General features: G+C 39.9%; 1 protein-coding gene across 1 annotated transcript in view; it reads left to right on the plus strand.

The window, feature by feature from the left end:
• Positions 1-20,971, plus strand: part of LOC126154495 (A-kinase anchor protein 9-like) — a 510,657-nt gene that overhangs the window by 121,422 nt on the left and 368,264 nt on the right. The window contains exons 10-11 of the mRNA XM_049916148.1: positions 6,563-6,676; positions 8,631-8,798. Of these exons, the coding sequence (XP_049772105.1) occupies positions 6,563-6,676; positions 8,631-8,798 (282 nt within the window). The remainder of the gene's footprint in view (positions 1-6,562; positions 6,677-8,630; positions 8,799-20,971) is intronic.

The raw sequence follows: 20,971 nt of genomic DNA on the forward strand, positions 1-20,971 counted from the left end.
ACATAAATAACTGCCCCACCTTTGCACATATGCTTTCTACAAAATGAGGTAGCTAAAACATAGTTTGGAATATTGAGCATTTCAATGCCGAAAGTGACATGGTGTTCTGTCAGACAGAGAATATGAGCACAATTTGCGCCTGTCGGTTCATCAATATTTACAATAAATTGGTCTAACTTACAGAGCAGGCGTTGAATATTTTGGTGAAAAATTTTGAGCTTATTTTTAATTGCATGATTGGTTGTGGTGCTGCCACTGTTGGGACTGAGTTTTATTTCTTTTGACATACCAGTATTACAGGAACAGTTTTCTGCAGGGAAGGGGGAGCTGTTGTGCTGATAACACCCACAGTTGTTGTTATTAACTTCAGTACTTACATTCTGATTGGAATCTTCCCCCTTCTGCCCCAGTACCATAAAAAATCCACTTTTGTAGCTGAGGACTTTCTTGATCTCAGGCAAATCCTATGTGGAGCAGCTGCAGTCACTACTGTGCTCCTTTTTGCCATAGAGGATGGATCTCCTGTTGGTGAGGTTTCTAAACTGTCAACTTGTACACTTGGTCCTGTGGGGGTTGGTGTTGCTGTTTCTGCTATTGATGACTGTTCTTCCTCCTCAAATGCTGCTTCTGCTTCAAAAGTTGGTAGTGGACTAACGTTTCCCACTTGAGTTGTAACTGCTGGTGCTGTCTGGCTTTTGTACAAAAGACCTGTTTGTGTTGATTCACATACAGGTGCTGCTGCATATGAAGTCTTCCCTTCAGCTGTTCCATTAGGTTTGAAGGAGTATTTTGATGACACTGTCTGTATTTCTTCCAGTGGTACAGTTTCAATGGGCACAGGTGCTTTTAGAATGATTGGAGGAGTGGTGTTTTCAAATAGTTTCAATGTTTCTGCTAATAGTGCTTCAGCGAGTACACGTTTTCCTAGCCAATTCCTGTGCATTCCATGTCGAGTAAAATGGTTTCTCTCTTCGGAATTACTGTCCAAAAACTTCATGTCCTTGAATGCTTTGCATACCTTTTGAAACATTCTGTTTGTGAATTTGATTTCATTATTTACACATGAACTGTTTATTAGGTCATGTCTGTGTGAGATGCTGACGACGATTGTTTTTCTTGGCGAGATTCTTTCCAGTGCATTTCGCAATGCTGTGATTGAATTTTTCGACTCATTTTTATAAACATCGTTAGCTCCAGCAATAATTACACAAACATCATTTGGTTGAGGGTTTAAATCTTTAATTATTTGCTGGAAAGGGGCCCCGGGTTTTACAGTGGCAGTAACGGAAAATTTAGATTGCATATTCATAAGAATAGTGGCTAAATCTCATCCATGGCTGTCTGCAAAGATACAAACTTTTGGTTTTGTTTCGTCTGCTCTCAATAGTTTTCTTTGTCGGTGTTTCTCTTGTGCAATGGGCGCAAACGAGTTTTTCGTAATTATAGCAGATATTGTAGCAATTTGACTTTCATTAGCGGTTGCTTTGAGAGTGTTGTAGGTTCCACTTTGTACATTTTTCACACAAGGATTAAAATTGACATTCAAAGAATTAATTAACGAATCGATGTCATTCATATATTTTTTAGCTATTGCGAGTTCTTCTTTCAGCTCATCAGAGATGAGTTCTTCAGTACCAGCATTATACATCTTGACTGCACTTTTTCGACCACTGCACTGAACAAAGCCACATACACAATTCGGATTTATCACTTTTCTGTTCTTCATACATGATAGATAGATCCATATATGTGAGAAAGAGCACAAACGGATACCGCTGTGAACACTGTTTTGGCAGACTATGCACTTTAAACTAAATGTAATACGATTTTCTACGGCGCGATTTACTACTGCTTGCATACTTGACGCCATCTTGAAAACGCCAGTCCACTATGTTCTTTAATATTGTAAACAGTTTTTTAAGAACCGCTGTTGAGCACATACATGGGAAGGGGTTTTGCACTTGCATATTCTTACATCTAGGTCTAAATGTTGTAGGAAAGTTCTAGATTATAAATACTTTTGGATGAAGGAGACAATCACCGAAAAGCAGAAGTTTTGAGTTGTTGAATCTGAAATCTGGCAAGTTTTCTTTCTTTTGTGTGTGCTGATTGAAAATTCAATGCTTCTGCTTTTTGGTGAATGGTCTGTTTTAATCCACAAATATTTACTTTTAATTTTTAAGGAAATGTTTTATTGTCTATTGTAATACAAATATTTATTTTTTCAGCCATTTTAGCTTTAGTATCCTACTTGTTTCTGATGCATGACAAATTATGATATCCAAGTTGAAGAAAGAACACTTTATTCACAGCACAATGTCCCAACTATGTTAGCTTGAAGAACAATTGAAAGATTGCTTGTGATCACTGGACAACAATAGAAACAAAGTTCAGTGGTACGATACAGATTCACGGACAGCCTCATCTTGAGTGGCTGTGCGCTGGCATCCATGGGCACCTTGCCATGTAGAACAATGTGGAGCTGTATCGAGACAGTGCCAAGTGGAGCAGAGCATCGTGACTGCTCCTGGCAAGTTCCGATTGATGAGTTATGTGTGTAGCCATCTCCTGGCCTAGAACTGAGTGAGCAACTGACTGTCCACTTGAGGCTATGCTTGGCTTTAGATATCCAGCAGACAGAATGATACTTGTTTCCTGACGCAGTGGCTGCTCGGAAGCATGGCAGGTGCCCTCTAGTGCACCTGTAACAGACAGTGTGCCAAAGGGCTGTTTATGTACAAAACTGTGTCGATAACATTTGATGCCCTTGATGTATTAGTAAATATTCTCCAGAGCAGGATGCCTCTGGGCAATAAATAGTTGAACCCACATGGCAGAGTCGTCTGACTGGCAGCACATTTAGTTGACTTACAGTAGATTTTCAACACCCCTTCCCCCATACGAAGGAGGTGGCGAAGTCATCTCGAAAGAAGTCGGCAATGGGCGGGGCCGGGTGCAGTGCGTTGGAGGGTTGTCTGAGGAGCTGTGCCACCCTTATGATGCAGGCTTGCCATGGCTGTGGCTTCATGGTGAAGTGGCAAGGCAGCAGTGAACACAGCTGACAGGAGGGTGTGTGGTGGATTGGCAGGACACCACGGCTGATGCCCCGTGGGAGAGTAGTATGTGGATTTGGACAGGAGATGGTGCTAGGGCCAGTGGAAGTGCCGGAGCCAGATGACAAGGCACTGGACTAGCCCGGACATGTGGGCAAGTGACACCAGCTATCATTCTTCCGGACATTGTTTCACCACAGAGTGCGACACCATAGATGAACGGTATTTGTTCACATTATTTTGCCACTGGTGGTGTCCTCCAGAACCTCTAGAGTAATTGCAAACAAACAACTGGCATCCAAGTCTCCCAGTGCTGAACAGAACCAAACAAAGTATAGCAAGAGTCCCCGAACTGACATGAACCTCCACATAAGAATTCAAGATTTAGTGAACAAGAGTGCTGAGCAATGGGTGTAGGACCTGTGACTACACAAGAGTAGAAAAAGCACACAAATATTGCATAACAACTTCCAAAAGCAAAGTGGAAGCCACACGAATATAGAACTCACCCATTAATTAACACAAGCAAATGCTCTCAACAGGACAAGGATGCCGTATCCTCGTAGGAGAATGGCAAGTGGCCTCTGCATGTGATGGTGGAGCTGGCCAGAAATCATCAGAGCTTGAAGCAAAATTCCCATGAAGGTGCAGCCCAGGGCCTGGTGAGACTGGAAGCAGCTGCGGTGATGCCAGCAGGGATGATTGTGCTGGCTACTGGATTGGAATCAGCATTGATGGTGCAAAGACTAGCTGTGGCAGGGAAGATGATGAACACACCGACAAGACGGCGGGCATTGGCAGTGACAGGGCTGGTGATGGCAGGAGAGGCAGCCGGAATAGGCCAGCAGCAAGAAGAATGACGAATGGATTGGTGTTGTCACATAGAGAGACTTGGCAGTAACCAGAGTGCTGGCAGGACAGTGCCAGTGACATGAAGACTGATCATAGGAATGACGGTGTCGCTGACAGGCTTGGCAATGGTAAGAGAGCCAGCTGGGACAGGGCCGTGATGTGCAGACTGACAACAGGGCTGACATCTCTGCATACTTGCTTGGAGATGACTGAAAGGCTGGCAGAAAGAGGGCCGGTCGGCCATAACTGGGCACATACCGACAGAAGGGCCAGCCATGACAGGGTCGGTGCCAATAGGACTGATGCTGATGATGAGAGAGGCAGCTTCTGATAGTGTCCCAGGCAAGGGCTGCACTAAGAGTGGTGGGACTGCTACGGTAGAACCCTCTGAATGCAAAACTGGGTTCTGCAAGTGAACCCTGCACTGTGAACATTGTATGCCATATGTTGTGAAGTGTAAATCCAATTGTTGATAGGAAGTGGTCCAGTTCTCCTCCTGCCCGTTGGACGCCTGAAATAGGCACAGAAGTGGGAGTAGTGTGCTATGATGCTGCTGTCGCAGTTAAAGCCTAAGTGAGTCCCTGCAGCAGTTTCTAAATTTGCTGCTACTGTAATTGTACAATTTGAATCAAGGACAGCTCCGCCAATGGAACAGACATCATAATGTAAAAGGACTCTCAAGCTGTACAGAAAAATACACTGCCAGTTGAGAATTTGAAGTGTCACCCAAATAATCACTGAAAACTGCAGACCAGCAGGCTCAGTGAAGGGAATTACTTTTGTAACAACACATGGACAGACTGCCAGAAAAAGAACTATCAAGAACCATGGGTGGAGATTGCATGGACTGAAAACTTTGACACACAAAACCTTCTTCCTCATCACTAGTTTGTGTACAGCTGAAGAGGAGAGAGAAACCAACTTGAAGAAAGTGCCGATGTGAGAATAAAATTTGTCACCAATTTAGTATCCTACTTGATGCATGCTGAAGAAAATGATTATTTCAATGTTGGATTAAGAGCACTTTGTTCTCAGTAAAAGTTTTCAAATAAGTTATTTCCAAGAACTACTGAAAGATCGTTCATGATCACTTGACAACAACAGAAACAAAGCTTACTGGTGTGATACGAGGTCTGTGGGAAGCTTCATCCAGAGTGGCCATAAGGCAGTGTCCGTGGGGGCCGCACCATGTAGAATAACCTGAAGCTGTAAAGAGATGGTGCGGAGTGGAGCAGAATGGTGCGGCTGGTCTTGGCATACTCAGATTGATGGGTTGTAAGTGTATCTAGTTCCTAGTCTGGAACTGAGTGAGCAACTAACTGCCTGCTGGAGGCTGTGCTTGGCCTTAGGTATCCAGCGGACAGAAGTATGTCCATGACATCTTGGTGTGCAGATGGTACTTGTTTCCTTGATGATAGTGTAGTTGGTTTCCTGAAGTGTGGGCTACTCAGAAGCATGCTGTGTGCCCTCTAGTGGCACCTGTAACAGACAGTGTATCAGTGGGCTGTTCATATACAGTGTAGAGTCCATGACATTGTATCAATGAGCTGTTTATATATTTTGTAGTACCCATAACATGTGATTTCCTTGTTGTATTACAATTATTCTCCGGAGGTGAGACAGCTGCGAGCGACGGGCAGGCAAACCTGCAGGGTGAAGATATCGGACTTGCAGCATAGTCATCCTAGGTCAATATACAACATAAGCTATACGTATTTAATCAAATTTTAATGTAGATGCTAAAGACCTTGATGCCATGTCCACAGACTATGTTGTTGTGACCATCATCATCATCATCACAGACACATCTCTTCACCATGGGTGAATGGCACAAGCAGTGTTTGGATAGTCACTTGCTCTTCAATGGAGGCATGGAATGATAGTTAGGTGTATAAACAGAAACTGGAATGTGGTATATCAGCTTCTAAAGTTTTGTTCTTTGGAGCACATGGACACACAAATACACATTCAGTAATAGTGGTATACAGTGTTATGGTGTTGCATTGAGGAAGAGAGAGTTTGGGTGGAGTGGTTTTGATGAAGAATGAAGAAGTGAGGGAAAAGAAGGGGCAAGGGTTAAGGAAGAGAGAGACAACCTTTCATACCACTGAGTGAAGTAGATAATCTGTTGTTTGACAGTATTTGGTTTGATAGTATTGTATGTGGTTCAGTTGAATGTTTCTCATTTGCAGGAATAATCACATGAATACAAACATTCCATATCGATTAATTTGTTTTGTTGTGGTAATTCCCTAATTTTTCCTTTATATCTGGGAGCAACAGTTTTTAAATATTAAATCTATTTCTATGTCTGACAGTTTTGTAAAAATAATGGTTCACAAATTTATGCATGAAGTGATGAACAGGATTGTGCTGGGAAAAGGTTCCATCAATGTACCACACTTTGTAAACTGAATAAATTTTCTGAATTTGACACTCCTTAAAAGTTTGTCCTGAAACTATGTTCACAATAATACAAATTTGTTTAATTACTAGTATTGGACTGCTGCAGAGTGAGAAGATTGGTTTGACTGTGTAGCAATATCTTGAATACTGATCCATTCACATGAAGTAGTGAAGTGAATCCTCAGGTTTATTATGAAAAGAGCAATGAATTTTTTTGGGAACCATGTGTTAATACGTAGTTCCATTTTTAGGATAACAATGTAATTGGAGAGAAACTGAATCAAGAACAAACTGAGAAAAAGAAATTAGAAATGGATCTTCAGTTGCTGAAGACTGAAATTGCAGGGAGAGAGAAAATTCAAATGGTATGTATTGTCTTCCTCGAAGCAATGCTAATTATCTCTTTAACATGAAACCCCAAGTTCAAGTCATTTTATACTCATACAGTCAGTGTATTTTACAAACTGAAATAGCACCAACTTTTCAGCCTTCCTTTCTTCTTCTTCTTTTTTACATTAAGATAGGAGAAGACATCATGCATATTTTTAAAACTAAAATTGTTGTATTTGTTCATAATAATTAATGGAGGGCACAGTGCTACGTTATAACAAAAACCATAATAAGAACAGAAACCTGCAAAAGTATGTGAAAAAACTAACCTTCCAGGAAACTAAACACTTGGCATTAGAAAATGAAAATAAATAATTAAAAGCTTTTCTTCAGTATCCCTGGCTGTCAGCTGCGGTTTGGATGCAGAACTGATGGAGCGTGAGCAGTTGAAGAAGGTACTGCCTCTCTGCACACACTACATCACATAGGCTGATCATCCAAATAAGGATCGACTTGTAAAAGATGCAACCTGACCACATTATTTGTTGGTATTATGTTGTATGGTGTATACTGTGCAGTTCTTTCTGTACCCTGTATTAATAGCCACTTAATGAATTGAACTATAACTGTGGACATTCTCTGGATCAATTCTGTCAGTGGTGTTGACAAACACCTACCTTAGCAATGACTGTATTTCTGCTATCCCTATATCACATTCCTATTAGTTTAATGAATTATCAGAATGTCCACTACTTATATTTTATATGGGTAACTGCAACATAAGAAGCAATTATTCTCACAATCAAAAAAACTTCTTTTATCTATACATAGATACAGGGGGAAGGAGACTTAAAATGTAATGAAAATGTAACAAAAATGGAAATGAAAATTTGAGTTAACAAAGATATTCAAAACATCTTGAATGAAAATGAACAAAATGCAAGCAACAGACAACTTTATGGTCCAGAAACTGACAAGAGCGGCTTACTGATTAAGAAACTGGATCCATTGAAGCATTGTTCAGGTCCCTGCCTGGCATTTCTCTGTTAGTTTTTCTGTTTTTAATTTTTAACTTCACCAAACCATTTCTGGCAAGTGATGTTGCTTTGAACAAGCTTATGAGCATAGTCTTCTGTTTTCATTGTCCAACTGAAATGGTACTCTGCTGTCAGTAATCAGGATGTTAAAATCTCACTTTGCTTCTTCCCTTGTAGTCTCTTAAAAAGTAAGAATCACTGGTGAAGAGAAGGCTGTTTAGAGAGAGAGAGAGAGAGAGAGAGAGAGAGAGAGAGAGAGAGAGAGAGAGGTGTGAAGCACAACCAGGGAAATAGTTATGGAATTACAGGTTGAAAGAAGAAAAGACATTTAAAATTTAATGAAAGTGGGCTCATTAGAAGCAAACCTTGGGCAGAAACTCAGTCGTGGCCTTTCTGAAAATTATACTGGTGTTTGCCTCAAGTGAGTTTATAAAACACAAAAAAATTAAAGTAAGACAAACAGGCATTTGAATTTCACTGAACCTACGAATATGAGTCCAGTGTCTTAATCTCTAAGTCAGAAAATGAGAACTTGAATTTGGTAAATTGTAGACCTTCATTTCAAAAGAAAGTAAGTAATGGTAACTAATCCATGAAGTAAGCACTAAAAGCAGCTTTGGCTGAACTTGACAATCTTTGATACAGCCTAACCTAATTTCCGATAATAATTTGCAACCAAGAAAAAAGTAAAAATGAGTTTGTTCATAAAATGTGGTAAAAAATTATTGATAAATTTCAAGTGTTCATGAGTCATGAAGTATAGTCTCTAAATCGGAGAATAATGTTCAGTGTAATGTATGAGAGGTAAAATACGTAATTTGGAAACAAATTTGTGTTAGAATATGGAGTCATTTTATTTCACATTAAGCATTGTGCCGCATTTTAATACAACATGAAAAATCTTGACAAGCAATTTTGGTGGAAACTAATTATTTTATCTCATTATCCACAGCTGTTGAATAATGAAAAGCAGAAACTAGAGGCTGATCTGAAGGATACATGTAACTGTTTGCAGAAGGAGAAAGAAAAGTATCAAGAACAGAAAATGTTGTTCCAAGCAGAGATTCGTAATCGAGATTTGTGTATACAGCAGTGGCAGTTAAAGTTTCTGGAATCACAGGTATCAGTTATTTTTCAACATCTTAGCCTTCAACATAATATTCATAGTTCCTTGTAAAAGGTTAATGCGATACAAGAGGAGAGGAGATAGAAGTAAATATGTTTACTATGATGCAGAAAGGATATAATTGTTATTCCATCCTGGACTTACTATGGCATTTATGAAATTTATCAAGATAATATTATCCTTTGTTCATTTATTCACTTCCATCTCTTCCCTTTCCTATTTACACATACATGAAGGTGTTTGGATGGGGGAGGGAATGAGTCGGGCACACAGTTTCATGACTTCATTGTGTTCCCAGGATCCAGACCAGTAAAAATTTGAAGTAACATATTGGTGTTTAAAGTTTATTACACGATAACAATCCCAACACTTTAATCCTAGTGGTTTGGTTGCAAGGATGACTTCCGTCATGTACTCAGTTTCCAACAACATATACTTCATCTCTGGAGAGATGACATTAACGGTTGGGGCCCTGACATCTTATGGATTGGGCACTTTAGTGGGATAAATTTGATCTGTCATGGAACTTTAGATGAAGAAATCAAGAAATGTGGTGTCCAGGGAATATGGTGTCTGTGGTAGGTGTCTGCCTTCTCACACTCATAACATTGGAAAAGTTTGAGCAAGAGGACACACACTTCCAGTCCCCAGTGAACTGGAGTACCATTCCACTGAAATAACATTGTTGTTGCAGGCGTAAGAGGTTGAGAAAGGTAAAGGTCATATTCGTTCACCATGTCTATATACATTCATGCTGTAATGGCCTTCTCTACAATAAAAATGACTAAATTATTATTGTGAACGTCATTCACACAAAATGTGTTTGTAAACATCTTGTAGTTGCTTTGAGCCTCACATTCAGACACTTATTAACTGTTCCTAAAATGTGAAATGTGGTCTTATAAATTATTATGAAAAGGATTATTCACCATGTTATTCACACTAATATTCACCATATACATGAGACAATGAGTTGCAGACAGGCACAACCAAAAGACTGCTATATATTTAAGTTTTCTGCCAAGAGGCCTATTCCAAAATAGGAAACACGTATACACATTCACACAAGTACTACTCGCACATATGAAACAGGCTATAAATTGCTTCCTGTATTCTTACATTTTGTTCCTAATCAAAAGAAATAAATAACAGACTATTAGTATTATTAAAGTGTAGTAAAGCATGACATTTATCTGTATCAGGAACTGTTTGATAGTATGTTGTATATCGGAATACTGTAAAAGCCAGTTACCAGCCATTACAGTGAACCACAAGTATATTGCAAACAGGACCTCTTGAGTAAGATAGTTTTATGCTGTTCTACAACCAGCACGCAGTTCACAGTTCTGCAGAAGGGTGAGCCATGAACATTTAAAAAAGTAGAGACATTTCTGTGAGTATAGGGTTCAATATTAATATTGTTGATTGGTAATAAATAGTGTACGCCGATCACAAGCAAGATGGCACTACTAAACGGGGAGTTAAGATTGACACTAGAAGGTATAATTAAAGAACAAACAGAGAAGGATAAGGCAATACTAGGAGGTATAATGAAAGAACAACTGAGAAGGATAAGGCGATACTACAAGGTATAATTAAAGAACAAGCAGAGAAGGATAGGAAAGGACAGAGAGCAGAACAAGTAGAATTCATTAAGGAACAAGTTACTGAATCAATCGATGACATACTCAACCATAAAATACAAGAGGTTAAAGCTAACTTAGAATCTAACTTTAACGCACAAATGAATTATCAAAACATTAAAATAATGGAAATAAATTCTAGAGTAAGTGAATTATGAGAATCAGTGCCAATAGAGGTGCAACAAGTAGCTAAACAAATGTTAACAGATCATTTTAGATTAACAACCCAACAGTGGATGGGCTATGTAGATAATGTGAATTCCTGATTCCAAGCAGTACGAGCTAGTATTTCAAACATAAATAAGCGTATTATGTCCATACATGAAAATGCTTTAACAGGGACACCTGAGCTATAAAAATTTGGAAAAACATTTACAGTTATTCGTAGAAAAAGAAGTAAAAGATGAAACAGAAATAAATAATGACAAAATCACTTCTGGGAAGGGTACAATTAACAGTAAACAAGAACGTGACAGAATATGGAAAGCAATAGACAATAATTTAAAAAAAAATTAGAAAATAGTAAACCTGAAACTAAGAAGGGGTAACCAAAGATGTAACGGAGGATTTATCTATAGGTAATGCGTTTAATTTAGCAAAACAATTTCCAAAGTATAAACCAGACGGTGATGTACACCCAATTTATTTTTTACTAGTGTTTGCCAGATCTATACCTAAAAATTGCGATGACTTAAATAAAATAATTTCGCATTAGGATATTTAATGGGAGACGCGGCGGAATGGGGAAATGCTCATGCAGAAGAATTTATGTCTTCGAAAGATTTTGAGGAAAGCTTCAAGAGGAAGTACTGGTCTTCAAGTACTCAGGAAAAATTAATCTTAAAGTTATTAGACCCTACTCCATACAATAATTCATGGGGCACATATAAAAAGTACATAGAATGGCATTTGACAAAATCAAAGTACTTAGATGATCCAATAGATGTAATGCACTTAGTAAAAGTACTCATTAGACGTTTACCATACCATGCTTGACAAGAAGGGTGGAAAACCGTGAATGAGTTATTAACGTTTATTGAAGGTTTAGACACATTGAATACTGAAAAAAATGAAAATATTCAGTGAATGGCCAAAAATACAGGGAATAGGAATAACAAATCTGTTCCTAATTCCTTACCACAGACGAAGGAATCTAGTTATTTTAGAGTAAGCAGTAATGAAACTGTTCATAGCAGGGATAATGGTCTAAATCATAATAACCCTAGAGGGGGAAGAATTCAGACTGATAACATCAACTCGCAGGTGTTTAAACCTCAAAATCAACAAATAAATATGCCATGAAATAATGAAACAGGGGCAAATCAGGGTATTGTTGAAGTAAGTTCCAGCTGGTATCCCGTCATAGTGATGGAAAACGAGAACAATCCTATGTCAAGGGCCAGAATCCAGGATGTCACAGAACAATACTTGGCCCATATATAAGTAAAATGATTGCTTATAGTAAAACATCACCTATTAACAATTGGTTACTAGCGGTAGAGGAGAATTTAGAAAAAGTGCAATGCAAACTAATTGTAATCGGAAGAATAGGAAATAAAGGAGTGGAAATTTACATCGCTTCAGGAAGCGAAGTTTCAATTGTTTTGGAGGAAAGTGGAAGAATAAGGGAATTTCCTAAGTTATTTGTTACGGGAGTACATATTGTAGGTGTTACAGGTACTAAGAGCAATGTAGTGAAATGGGAAACAAGGATTATGTTTGAAATAGATCAACTGGTGTTTGAACAAACCATGTTAATAGTCCCTAAAATAAATATGCGAGCATTACTAGGAGTAGATTTGTTAATGAAATATGCAGTAGTAATAGATTTTCAGAGTGGTTCTTTTAAGTGCAATGTAGATAACTATAACAAAGAGATCTTGTTTGAGACAGATCGACGTCAAGGACTAAATCGGAATAATAATTTGTGGTTAATAGTGAATATGAGTTTAATGGAGAAGGATGTAAGTAATCTACAACAAACTGCAAATAAAGCTGATTTGTATGCAAAGGCTTATGAATCATAACTGTTAACCCTACTCAAAAGGAAGAGCTATAAGTACAAGCGTATACAACGATCCACTGTTAGTTATCAGAAAGGCAACAGGAGGTGTGTGCCTAGTACTAGTCGCAAGAATCTTGAATCGTCACATTGAACCGGAGAGAGATCGTCCCATGTGCAGAGACAAACTACTTGCTCGTTTTACAAAAGCAAATTATTTTAGTTCTGTGGACCTCACAGTTGGGTACTGGCAGGTGAAATTAGCTAAAATATCTACACCTTATACTGCATTCCTATAGGATGGAAAGTCATACCAGTTTAAAATTTTGCCATTTGGGTTAAACATATCAGTATCAGTGTTCATAAGAGCATTAGATCAAGCATTAGGGAGAAAGTTGTTACAAGAGCTATTGATTTATGTAGATGAATACTGATTGTTTCAGAAAACTGGGAGGAACATTGTGATTTACTTGCAAGAGCACTAGAGAAATTGTACACCAAGGGAATAACTATTAAGCTCACTAAATAACATTTTGGGCTAGAGGAACTAAAATTTTTGGGACATCTCATAGGAATAAGAGGAATTAAGCCAGATCCAGAACGCATTAGAGAGACTGTCCACATCCACAGAATGTGAAACAGTTATGTTCCTTTTTAGGGTTAGTGGGATTTTATAGGCGGTATACACAAGGACAAGTCATGAATAATCCTTATCTACTATCGCTATTAAAGCAAAAGGCGAAATGGATATGGGATGGCTGGCCGTTGTGGCCGAGCGGTTCTAGGCACTTCTGTCTGGAACAGCGCGGGTCGCAGGTTCGAATCCTGCCTCGGGCATGGATGTGTGTGATGTCCTTAGGTTAGTTAGGTTTAAGTAGTTGTCAGTTCTAGGGGACTGATGACCTCAGATGTTAAGTCCCATAGCGCTCAGAGCCATTTGGATATGGGATGAAAATGCAGAAAAGGCATTCCAGTAAGTAAAAGGATACCCTAGTCAATACTACTATTTTAGACCATCAGATTCTTCATGAACCATTTGGCATCGCAACAGTTGCATCAGAATATGGCATAGCAGCAGAAGTATTTCAAGAGGAATGGGACCCAGAAGAGGAAGAACATAAAACCATTGCTTTTGCTAGTCACAGCCTAGACAAACATCAGCTGAATTACACAGCAGTGGAGAAAGAATTACTTGCTGTGATAGGCAGCTTAAAGAAATTCGAAACACTGATTTGGGGTTCAGATATCGTTATTTACACAGATCACCAAGCAGTGATATTCTTAATGGAAAGTCGTTTATTACATAGGAGGCCCATGAGGTGGATATTGTTTTTACAACAGTTTCAGATACAAATAGTATACATCAAGTGAACATTAAATTGCGTACCATATGCTTTGTCACGATTGCCATTAGGAATGAGTAATTCTCAGAGAACTACTGGACCAGGAATGACTTTTTAATATAAATTTTATGAAAATAAGCTATACGAAAGATGAAGTATGTGTGTTAGCTAATAAAATCAGGGAAGGAATGAAAGACAAAGTAGAGTTAAATCTTAAAATGTTGAAGTATGAGAAAAATGAGTTAGATCCCACAGAGGACAAACTTTGGACAGTGATCAATCAAGTGGTGTTTTGGAGAGCAAATGCAAGTACATCATATTGAAAATTATGTGTACCTGCGTGTGCACAAAATGATTTAATTTGGTTTATACATAAAGGTTATGGGTATTTTGGAATAAGGAAGTGTATAGAACATATGATAAAGTTTTACCATTTTAAACACCTAGGTAAGAAAGTTGTTAGATCACTATGGACATGTCAAGTCTGTCAAAAGGTGAAGGAAAATAATAAAGCAACACGTTACACAATGTATCCTATAATACATAGAGCTTTACATGATTTAACAGCTTCAGATTTTATGGACCATTACCATCAAGTCAAGGAGGTGTCAGATATATTTACGTTCTATTAGTGTGTTGGTCTAAATATATTACATTATATCCAATTAAACAAGCTAACTCAGAGACAGTTATAAACTGTATGCACAAATATTTTGTAGAGGTAGGAAAACCTAAGAGATTATTAACAGATAATGGTTCACAGTTTGTGAGTCAATCATTTAAAGAGTTTCTAGCTTGGGAGAACGTAAGCCATGTCATGATATCAAAATATATTCCAAAATCGAATCCATGTGAAAGAGTTATGAAGGAGATAGGACATTTATGCAGAACTTACTGTTCACCGAGACATACAATTTGGGCAGACTCATAGCCAGAATTTCAAATGGTTTTGAATGAACTACCCCATTTGTCTACGGAATTGTCTCCTGTAGAAATACTATGAAGATAATTTATAGGGGAACCACTGTTAAAATTCTTCAAATGGTCAGATGTACAACAGCAAGAAAGTGCTAATGTAGGCAAAATAGTATAAAATCAGTTGCGTAGATCAGCTAATAAAAGATTACAAAATTATAATACATCAGCAATAAACCCAACATTTGAAATAAACAATATTGTGTTTGTAAAAGAAGAACATCATAGTTCTAATCTTAAAAAGGAAATGCAGAAATTTTTTCTGAAATATGCAGGACCATTTAAGATCGTGGATAGTCCACACCTGAAAGCATACTATTTAATTGACCCACATACTGGTCAGGAGAAAGGCTTATATAATGCCGACGAACTAATGACGTATAATCCAAGAGTTCACTAAATAAACTTAAAGAAAGCATGTCATAAATTAGGAGGGGAGAGAGGACAAGCAACCAAGTACTAAATAGTATTTGACATGACTGTAATAATACACTCCTGGAAATGGAAAAAAGAACACATTGATACCGGTGAGTCAGACCCACCATACTTGCTCCGGACACTGCGAGAGGGCTGTACAAGCAATGATCACACGCACGGCACAGCGGACACACCAGGAACCGGGGTGTTGGCCGTCGAATGGCGCTAGCTGCGCAGCATTTGTGCACCGCCGCCGTCAGTGTCAGCCAGTTTGCCGTGGCATACGGAGCTCCATCGCAGTCTTTAACACTGGTAGCGTGCCGCGACAGCGTGGACGTGAACCGTATGTGCAGTTGACGGACTTTGAGCGAGGGCGTATAGTGGGCAAGCGGGAGGCCGGGTGGACGTACCGCCGAATTGCTCAACACGTGGGGCGTGACGTCTCCACAGTACATCGATGTTGTCGCCAGTGGTCGGCGGAAGGTGCACGTGCCCGTCGACCTGGGACCGGACCGCAGCGACGCACGGATGCACGCCAAGACCGTAGGATCCTACGCAGTGCCGTAGGGGACCGCACCGCCACTTCCCAGCAAATTAGGGACACTGTTGGTCCTGGGGTATCGGCGAGGACCATTCGCAACCGTCTCCAAGAAGCTGGGCTACGGTCCCGCACACCGTTAGGCCGTCTTCCGCTCACGCCCCAACATCGTGCAGCCCGCCTCCAGTGGTGTCGCGACAGGCGTGAATGGAGGGACGAATGGAGACGTGTCGTCTTCAGTGATGAGAGTCGCTTCTGCCTTGGTGCCAATGATGGTCGTATGCGTGTTTGGCGCCGTGCAGGTGAGCGCCACAATCAGGACTGCATACGACCGAGGCACACAGGGCCAACACCCGGCATCATGGTGTGGGGAGCGATCTCCTACACTGGCCGTACACCACTGGTGATCGTCGAGGGGACACTGAATAGTGCACGGTACATCCAAACCGTCATCGAACCCATCGTTCTACCATTCCTAGACCGGCAAGGGAACTTGCTGTTCCAACAGGACAATGCACGTCCGCATGTATCCCGTGCCACCCAACGTGCTCTGGAAGGTGTAAGTCAACTACCCTGGCCAGCAAGATCTCCGGATCTGTCCCGCATTGAGCATGTTTGGGACTGGATGAAGCGTCGTCTCACGCGGTCTGCACGTCCAGCACGAACGCTGGTCCAACTGAGGCGCCAGGTGGAAATGGCATGGCAAGCCGTTCCACAGGACTACATCCAGCATCTCTACGATCGTCTCCATGGGAGAATAGCAGCCTGCATTGCTGCGAAAGGTGGATATACACTGTACTAGTGCCGACATTGTGCATGCTCTGTTGCCTGTGTCTATGTGCCTGTGGTTCTGTCAGTGTGATCATGTGATGTACCTGACCCCAGGAATGTGTCAATAAAGTTTCCCCTTCCTGGGACAATGAATTCACGGTGTTCTTATTTCAATTTCCAGGAGTGTAGGATGACAAATAGAAAGATAGGGTACAGGTACAGAAAATGGATTAATAGAAGGTGGCAGTAGAAACAGTAAGTTTTTGAATTGGTAATGTAGCTGGAGCATGGGTTTTAAGAAAATAGAGAACAAAAGAAAAAATAGAGTGCAATTAAGAATACTTAGACATGTAGTGTTGTCAAATAGATGAGTTAAGATATGGATAAGGTAGTAAACAAAAGACTTAACATCTGAAATAGAGTGCAGACATGGAAATCAAAAGGGAACCTCAAAGTAATATGGGAGAAAGTAGAAGAAAAAGTAATGGAAGATATAAATATATCTGAAATGTGGAGTTTACTCTCTAATTAGGAATGATGAATAAAAGGCAGATAGGCAGACCTAAAAAAGGCTGACCTATACTGTGCGGGCAGGGTCACCAAGAAGGGGATTGACCTGTACCATAGTTGACTAGGAATTAATATGGGGCACTACCACACTGAATGAAATAGATATATTTTACTGTACTAAGACACAGAAGTGGTCTTTGGTGGAAGGGGGAATAAGTTTTGTTAAAAGGATAATCCATAGATTATTCTTAAAATTGGTAATAAATAACAAGAGGTTTTTCCAAATGGTTTATAGTAAAGAGGTGGAAAGATGTGAGTGCAGTGGTGGAGACAATTTACACCTCCACATTATTGCGCACAAAGGCTTTGCAATACAAGTCCATACCCTTGAGGGGTGGGATATTAAGGAAGTTAAGTTATCTAAGGAGAAAAGACTTAGATGTCAATATAATGGAAACTCAGGAAGTTTATAGTCAGTATAATAATGGAAGATGAGCTATCTGTGTAAAGAAGGTCAATATTGCTTTACCTATTTAAAGACAAATAATATTATGATGTCTAAGTATATCAGAATAAATGTCTCACAATTATCCAGTAAATAGATAGTAAAAAAATGAAAATTGTTAATTGGTTATGAGGTCAAGAGGATCACAAATTAAAAGGAACTTAAGAACAATATTAATGACAAGTAATATGTTTGTATTACTATGCACATTCCTCACATACTTTGGATGGTCTAGTAAAGCTAGCCATGGTGTTAAAGAAAGTAATAAGATATGAGAAATAATATTACAAGTATGAAGAAAATGAATGAATTAGCCAAACAAGAACACAGTAGTTAAGTGATTAAGTGGACATGGTCACGAGTGATCATCAGCGATTATAAAAAGTTATGTTGGAGAGATTATGTAAAGGCAGCTTTAAGATGTAAGAGTAGGCTAGCAATAATAGAATTGTTAACTAAAATGTGTATGTAACTAGAGAGTTGAGCATGAGATCTCTTGTCTGAGTGGTGGGATGTGTAGTGTTTTGGGATATTTGTTAACATCCCAACACACCATTGGGAAGCCGTCGACAAGAGATGCTCGTGAATAAATTGAACAAGAATAAATGTAGTGGGAAAGGGAAACTGTATTTTCCTTTCTTGTGTGCAGTGAATGTGGAAGAGTGGTGGAGCTGGCGAGAAGAGAACGAGTAAAAAGAAAAAAAAAAAAAGAAAAAAAAGAAAAAAAAAATGGTATTTCAGCCACTGGTTGTCCAGGAGTTATTTGTGCCATCGTGCAGCAAGTGCCTAAATCTGAGAGCCATGGAGTAAATGATGCACCAACAAGGGTGTAATGAACAATTGAACAGCAGTAGTTGTTTATCTGGTTTGTTCTCTCAGGTCCTAAAGTATGCATGTACGGACATTTTTGAATGTACTCAAGAGAGTGGTATTACCGTAGCAATTGTTTGTTGTGTTGTTAAAAGAAATAGTGAAAATGTTGGGAAAAATATACCCTTGTTTGTGAGAAGTTTGGCTATTTATTTAGTAGCACAGTAGAGAGAACTTCCGGAAGCATTCCAGGAATCTTCACCTCAGTTGGATCAACAGGGAGGTGTCATGGAAGGATCTGGACCGTCAAACAACTACTCTGAGAAGAGAGGATAGAGGTAGTTCTACTTTCATCTGGTTATGTATTAGGGTTGGCAAAATAGTGCCCAGTTATATTGGCACGGGGCACGACTTCCCGCTAGTGCTGGTATAAGATCCACCACAAACCCCACAAAATATACATCAGAAGGAGAAGAGGAAAAAATACACCACATGATACACATTGATAATGTGTTGTCACATCCACTGAGCAGCCTAGACACTTCATGGTACAGGAGGCTGAGGAAGATTGATCCAGTTAGCTAACTGAATGTGTTGAAGGAATTACGGCACTCAGTCAGGAAATACGCAAACCAAAGGCAAGACCTGAATAACAACAACAATCTATAATGCTCATCTCGGCAAAAGGTGAATGATGATTCGAATGAAAGTACACTATTTTTGGCTGTAAGTTCCTTTGGATGGAGATATGTGGCAAAGTATGAATGTGAGCCTACGAAAGTCCCCCTCTCGGATGCCTGCCTAAACTGAATTCTCTCTTGGGCACTGTTGCTTCTGTCTTTATGCAGTGCCACAGGCCACATTGCCCGTTCCACATTGGCATTTCTAGCCACTCCCTCATAAGGCCACATGTGTGGCTATACGTGGTCATTGCTAACACCTTGCTGTGCCTTGTTGCTATTTCACATGAGCTCCATGTCGACATACTGTCATACCCAACTGTGCCCTTGTAGTGGCAGTTTCTTCATACTTTCTAGCAAACTTGTCTGTTCTAGCTTCTCTTCTTTGCCTTTCAAATGTTGCATTTTTGTAATGTGCAACACCTATCCTTGGGGAGAAGATGTGTAGGTGCCTACAAATTTTTAAACAAGTTTTTCACAGGCCTTTTTAAGTTAATTGGAAAAGTAGACTTTTGCTTTAAAATAATGCCCAAAAGACATACATAAACGCTTTACAATGCTCATCAAAAGAAATACAAAATAAACAAATCTTTTTCCTGGAAAAGAAACATATTTATATTCTTACATTTCATATCATTGTTAAAATTCTGATACCTAATATAGCGATACATTTTACTTTACAATATGAAACATTTCTATATCATCATTAGGATTCTGTTTTCTGACGGGTCTACGAGGTGCATTCAAGTTCTAAGGCCTCTGATTTCTTTTCTAATTAACTACACATCCGAAATCGATGAAACTGGCGTTACTTCTCGACGTAATCGCCCTACAGACGTACACATTTTTCACAACGCTGACGCCATGATTCCATGGCAGCGGCGAAGGCTTCTTTAGGAGTCTGTTTTGACAACTGGAAAATCGCTGAGGCAATAGCAGCACGACTGGTGAATGTGCGGCCACGGAGAGTGTCTTTCATTGTTGGAAAAAGCCAAAAGTCACTAGGAGCCAGGTCAGGTGAGTAGGGAGCATGAGGAATCACTTCAAAGTTGTTATCACGAAGAAAGTGTTGCGTAACGTTAGCTCGATGTGCGGGTGCATTGTCTTGGTGAAACAGCACATGCCCAGCCCTTCCCGGATGATTTTGTTGCAGTGCAGGAAGGAATTTGTTCTTCAAAACATTTTCGTAGGATGCACCTGTTACCGTAGTGCCCTTTGGAACGCAATGGGTAAGGATTACGCCCTCGCTGTCCCAGAACATGGACACCATCATTTTTTCAGCACTGGCGGTTACCCGAAATTTTTTTGGTGGCGGTGAATCTGTGTGCTTCCATTGAGCTGACTAGCGCTTTGTTTCTGGATTGAAAAATGGCATCCACGTCTCATCCATTGTCACAACCGACGAAAAGAAAGTCCCATTCATGCTGTCGTTGCGCGTCAACATTGCTTGGCAACATGTCACACGGGCAGCCATGTGGTCATCCGTCAGCATTCGTGGCACCCACCTGAATGACACTTTTCGCATTTTCAGGTCGTCATGCAGGATTGTGTGCACAGAAATGCCAACTCTGGAGGCGATCTGTTCAACAGTCATTCGGCGATCCCCCAAAACAATTCTCTCCACTTTCTCGATCATGTCGTCAGACCGGCTTGTGCGAGCCCGAGGTTGTTTCGGTTTGTTGTCACACGATGTTCTGCCTTCATTAAACTGTCGCACCCACGAACGCACTTTCGACACATCCATAACTCCATCACCACATGTCTCCTTCAACTGTCGATGAATTTCAATTGGTTTCACACCACGCAAATTCAGAAAACGAATGATTGCATGCTGTTCAAATAAGGAAAATGTCGCCATTTTAAGTATTTAAAACAGTTCTCATTCTCGCCGCTGGCAGTAAAATTCCATCTTCCATACAGTGCTGCCATCTCTGGGACGTATTGACAATGAACGCGGCCTCATTTTAAAACAA

The sequence above is a fragment of the Schistocerca cancellata genome, chromosome 2, assembly GCF_023864275.1.
Source record: "Schistocerca cancellata isolate TAMUIC-IGC-003103 chromosome 2, iqSchCanc2.1, whole genome shotgun sequence".
Classification (NCBI taxonomy): Eukaryota; Metazoa; Arthropoda; class Insecta; order Orthoptera; family Acrididae; genus Schistocerca; species Schistocerca cancellata.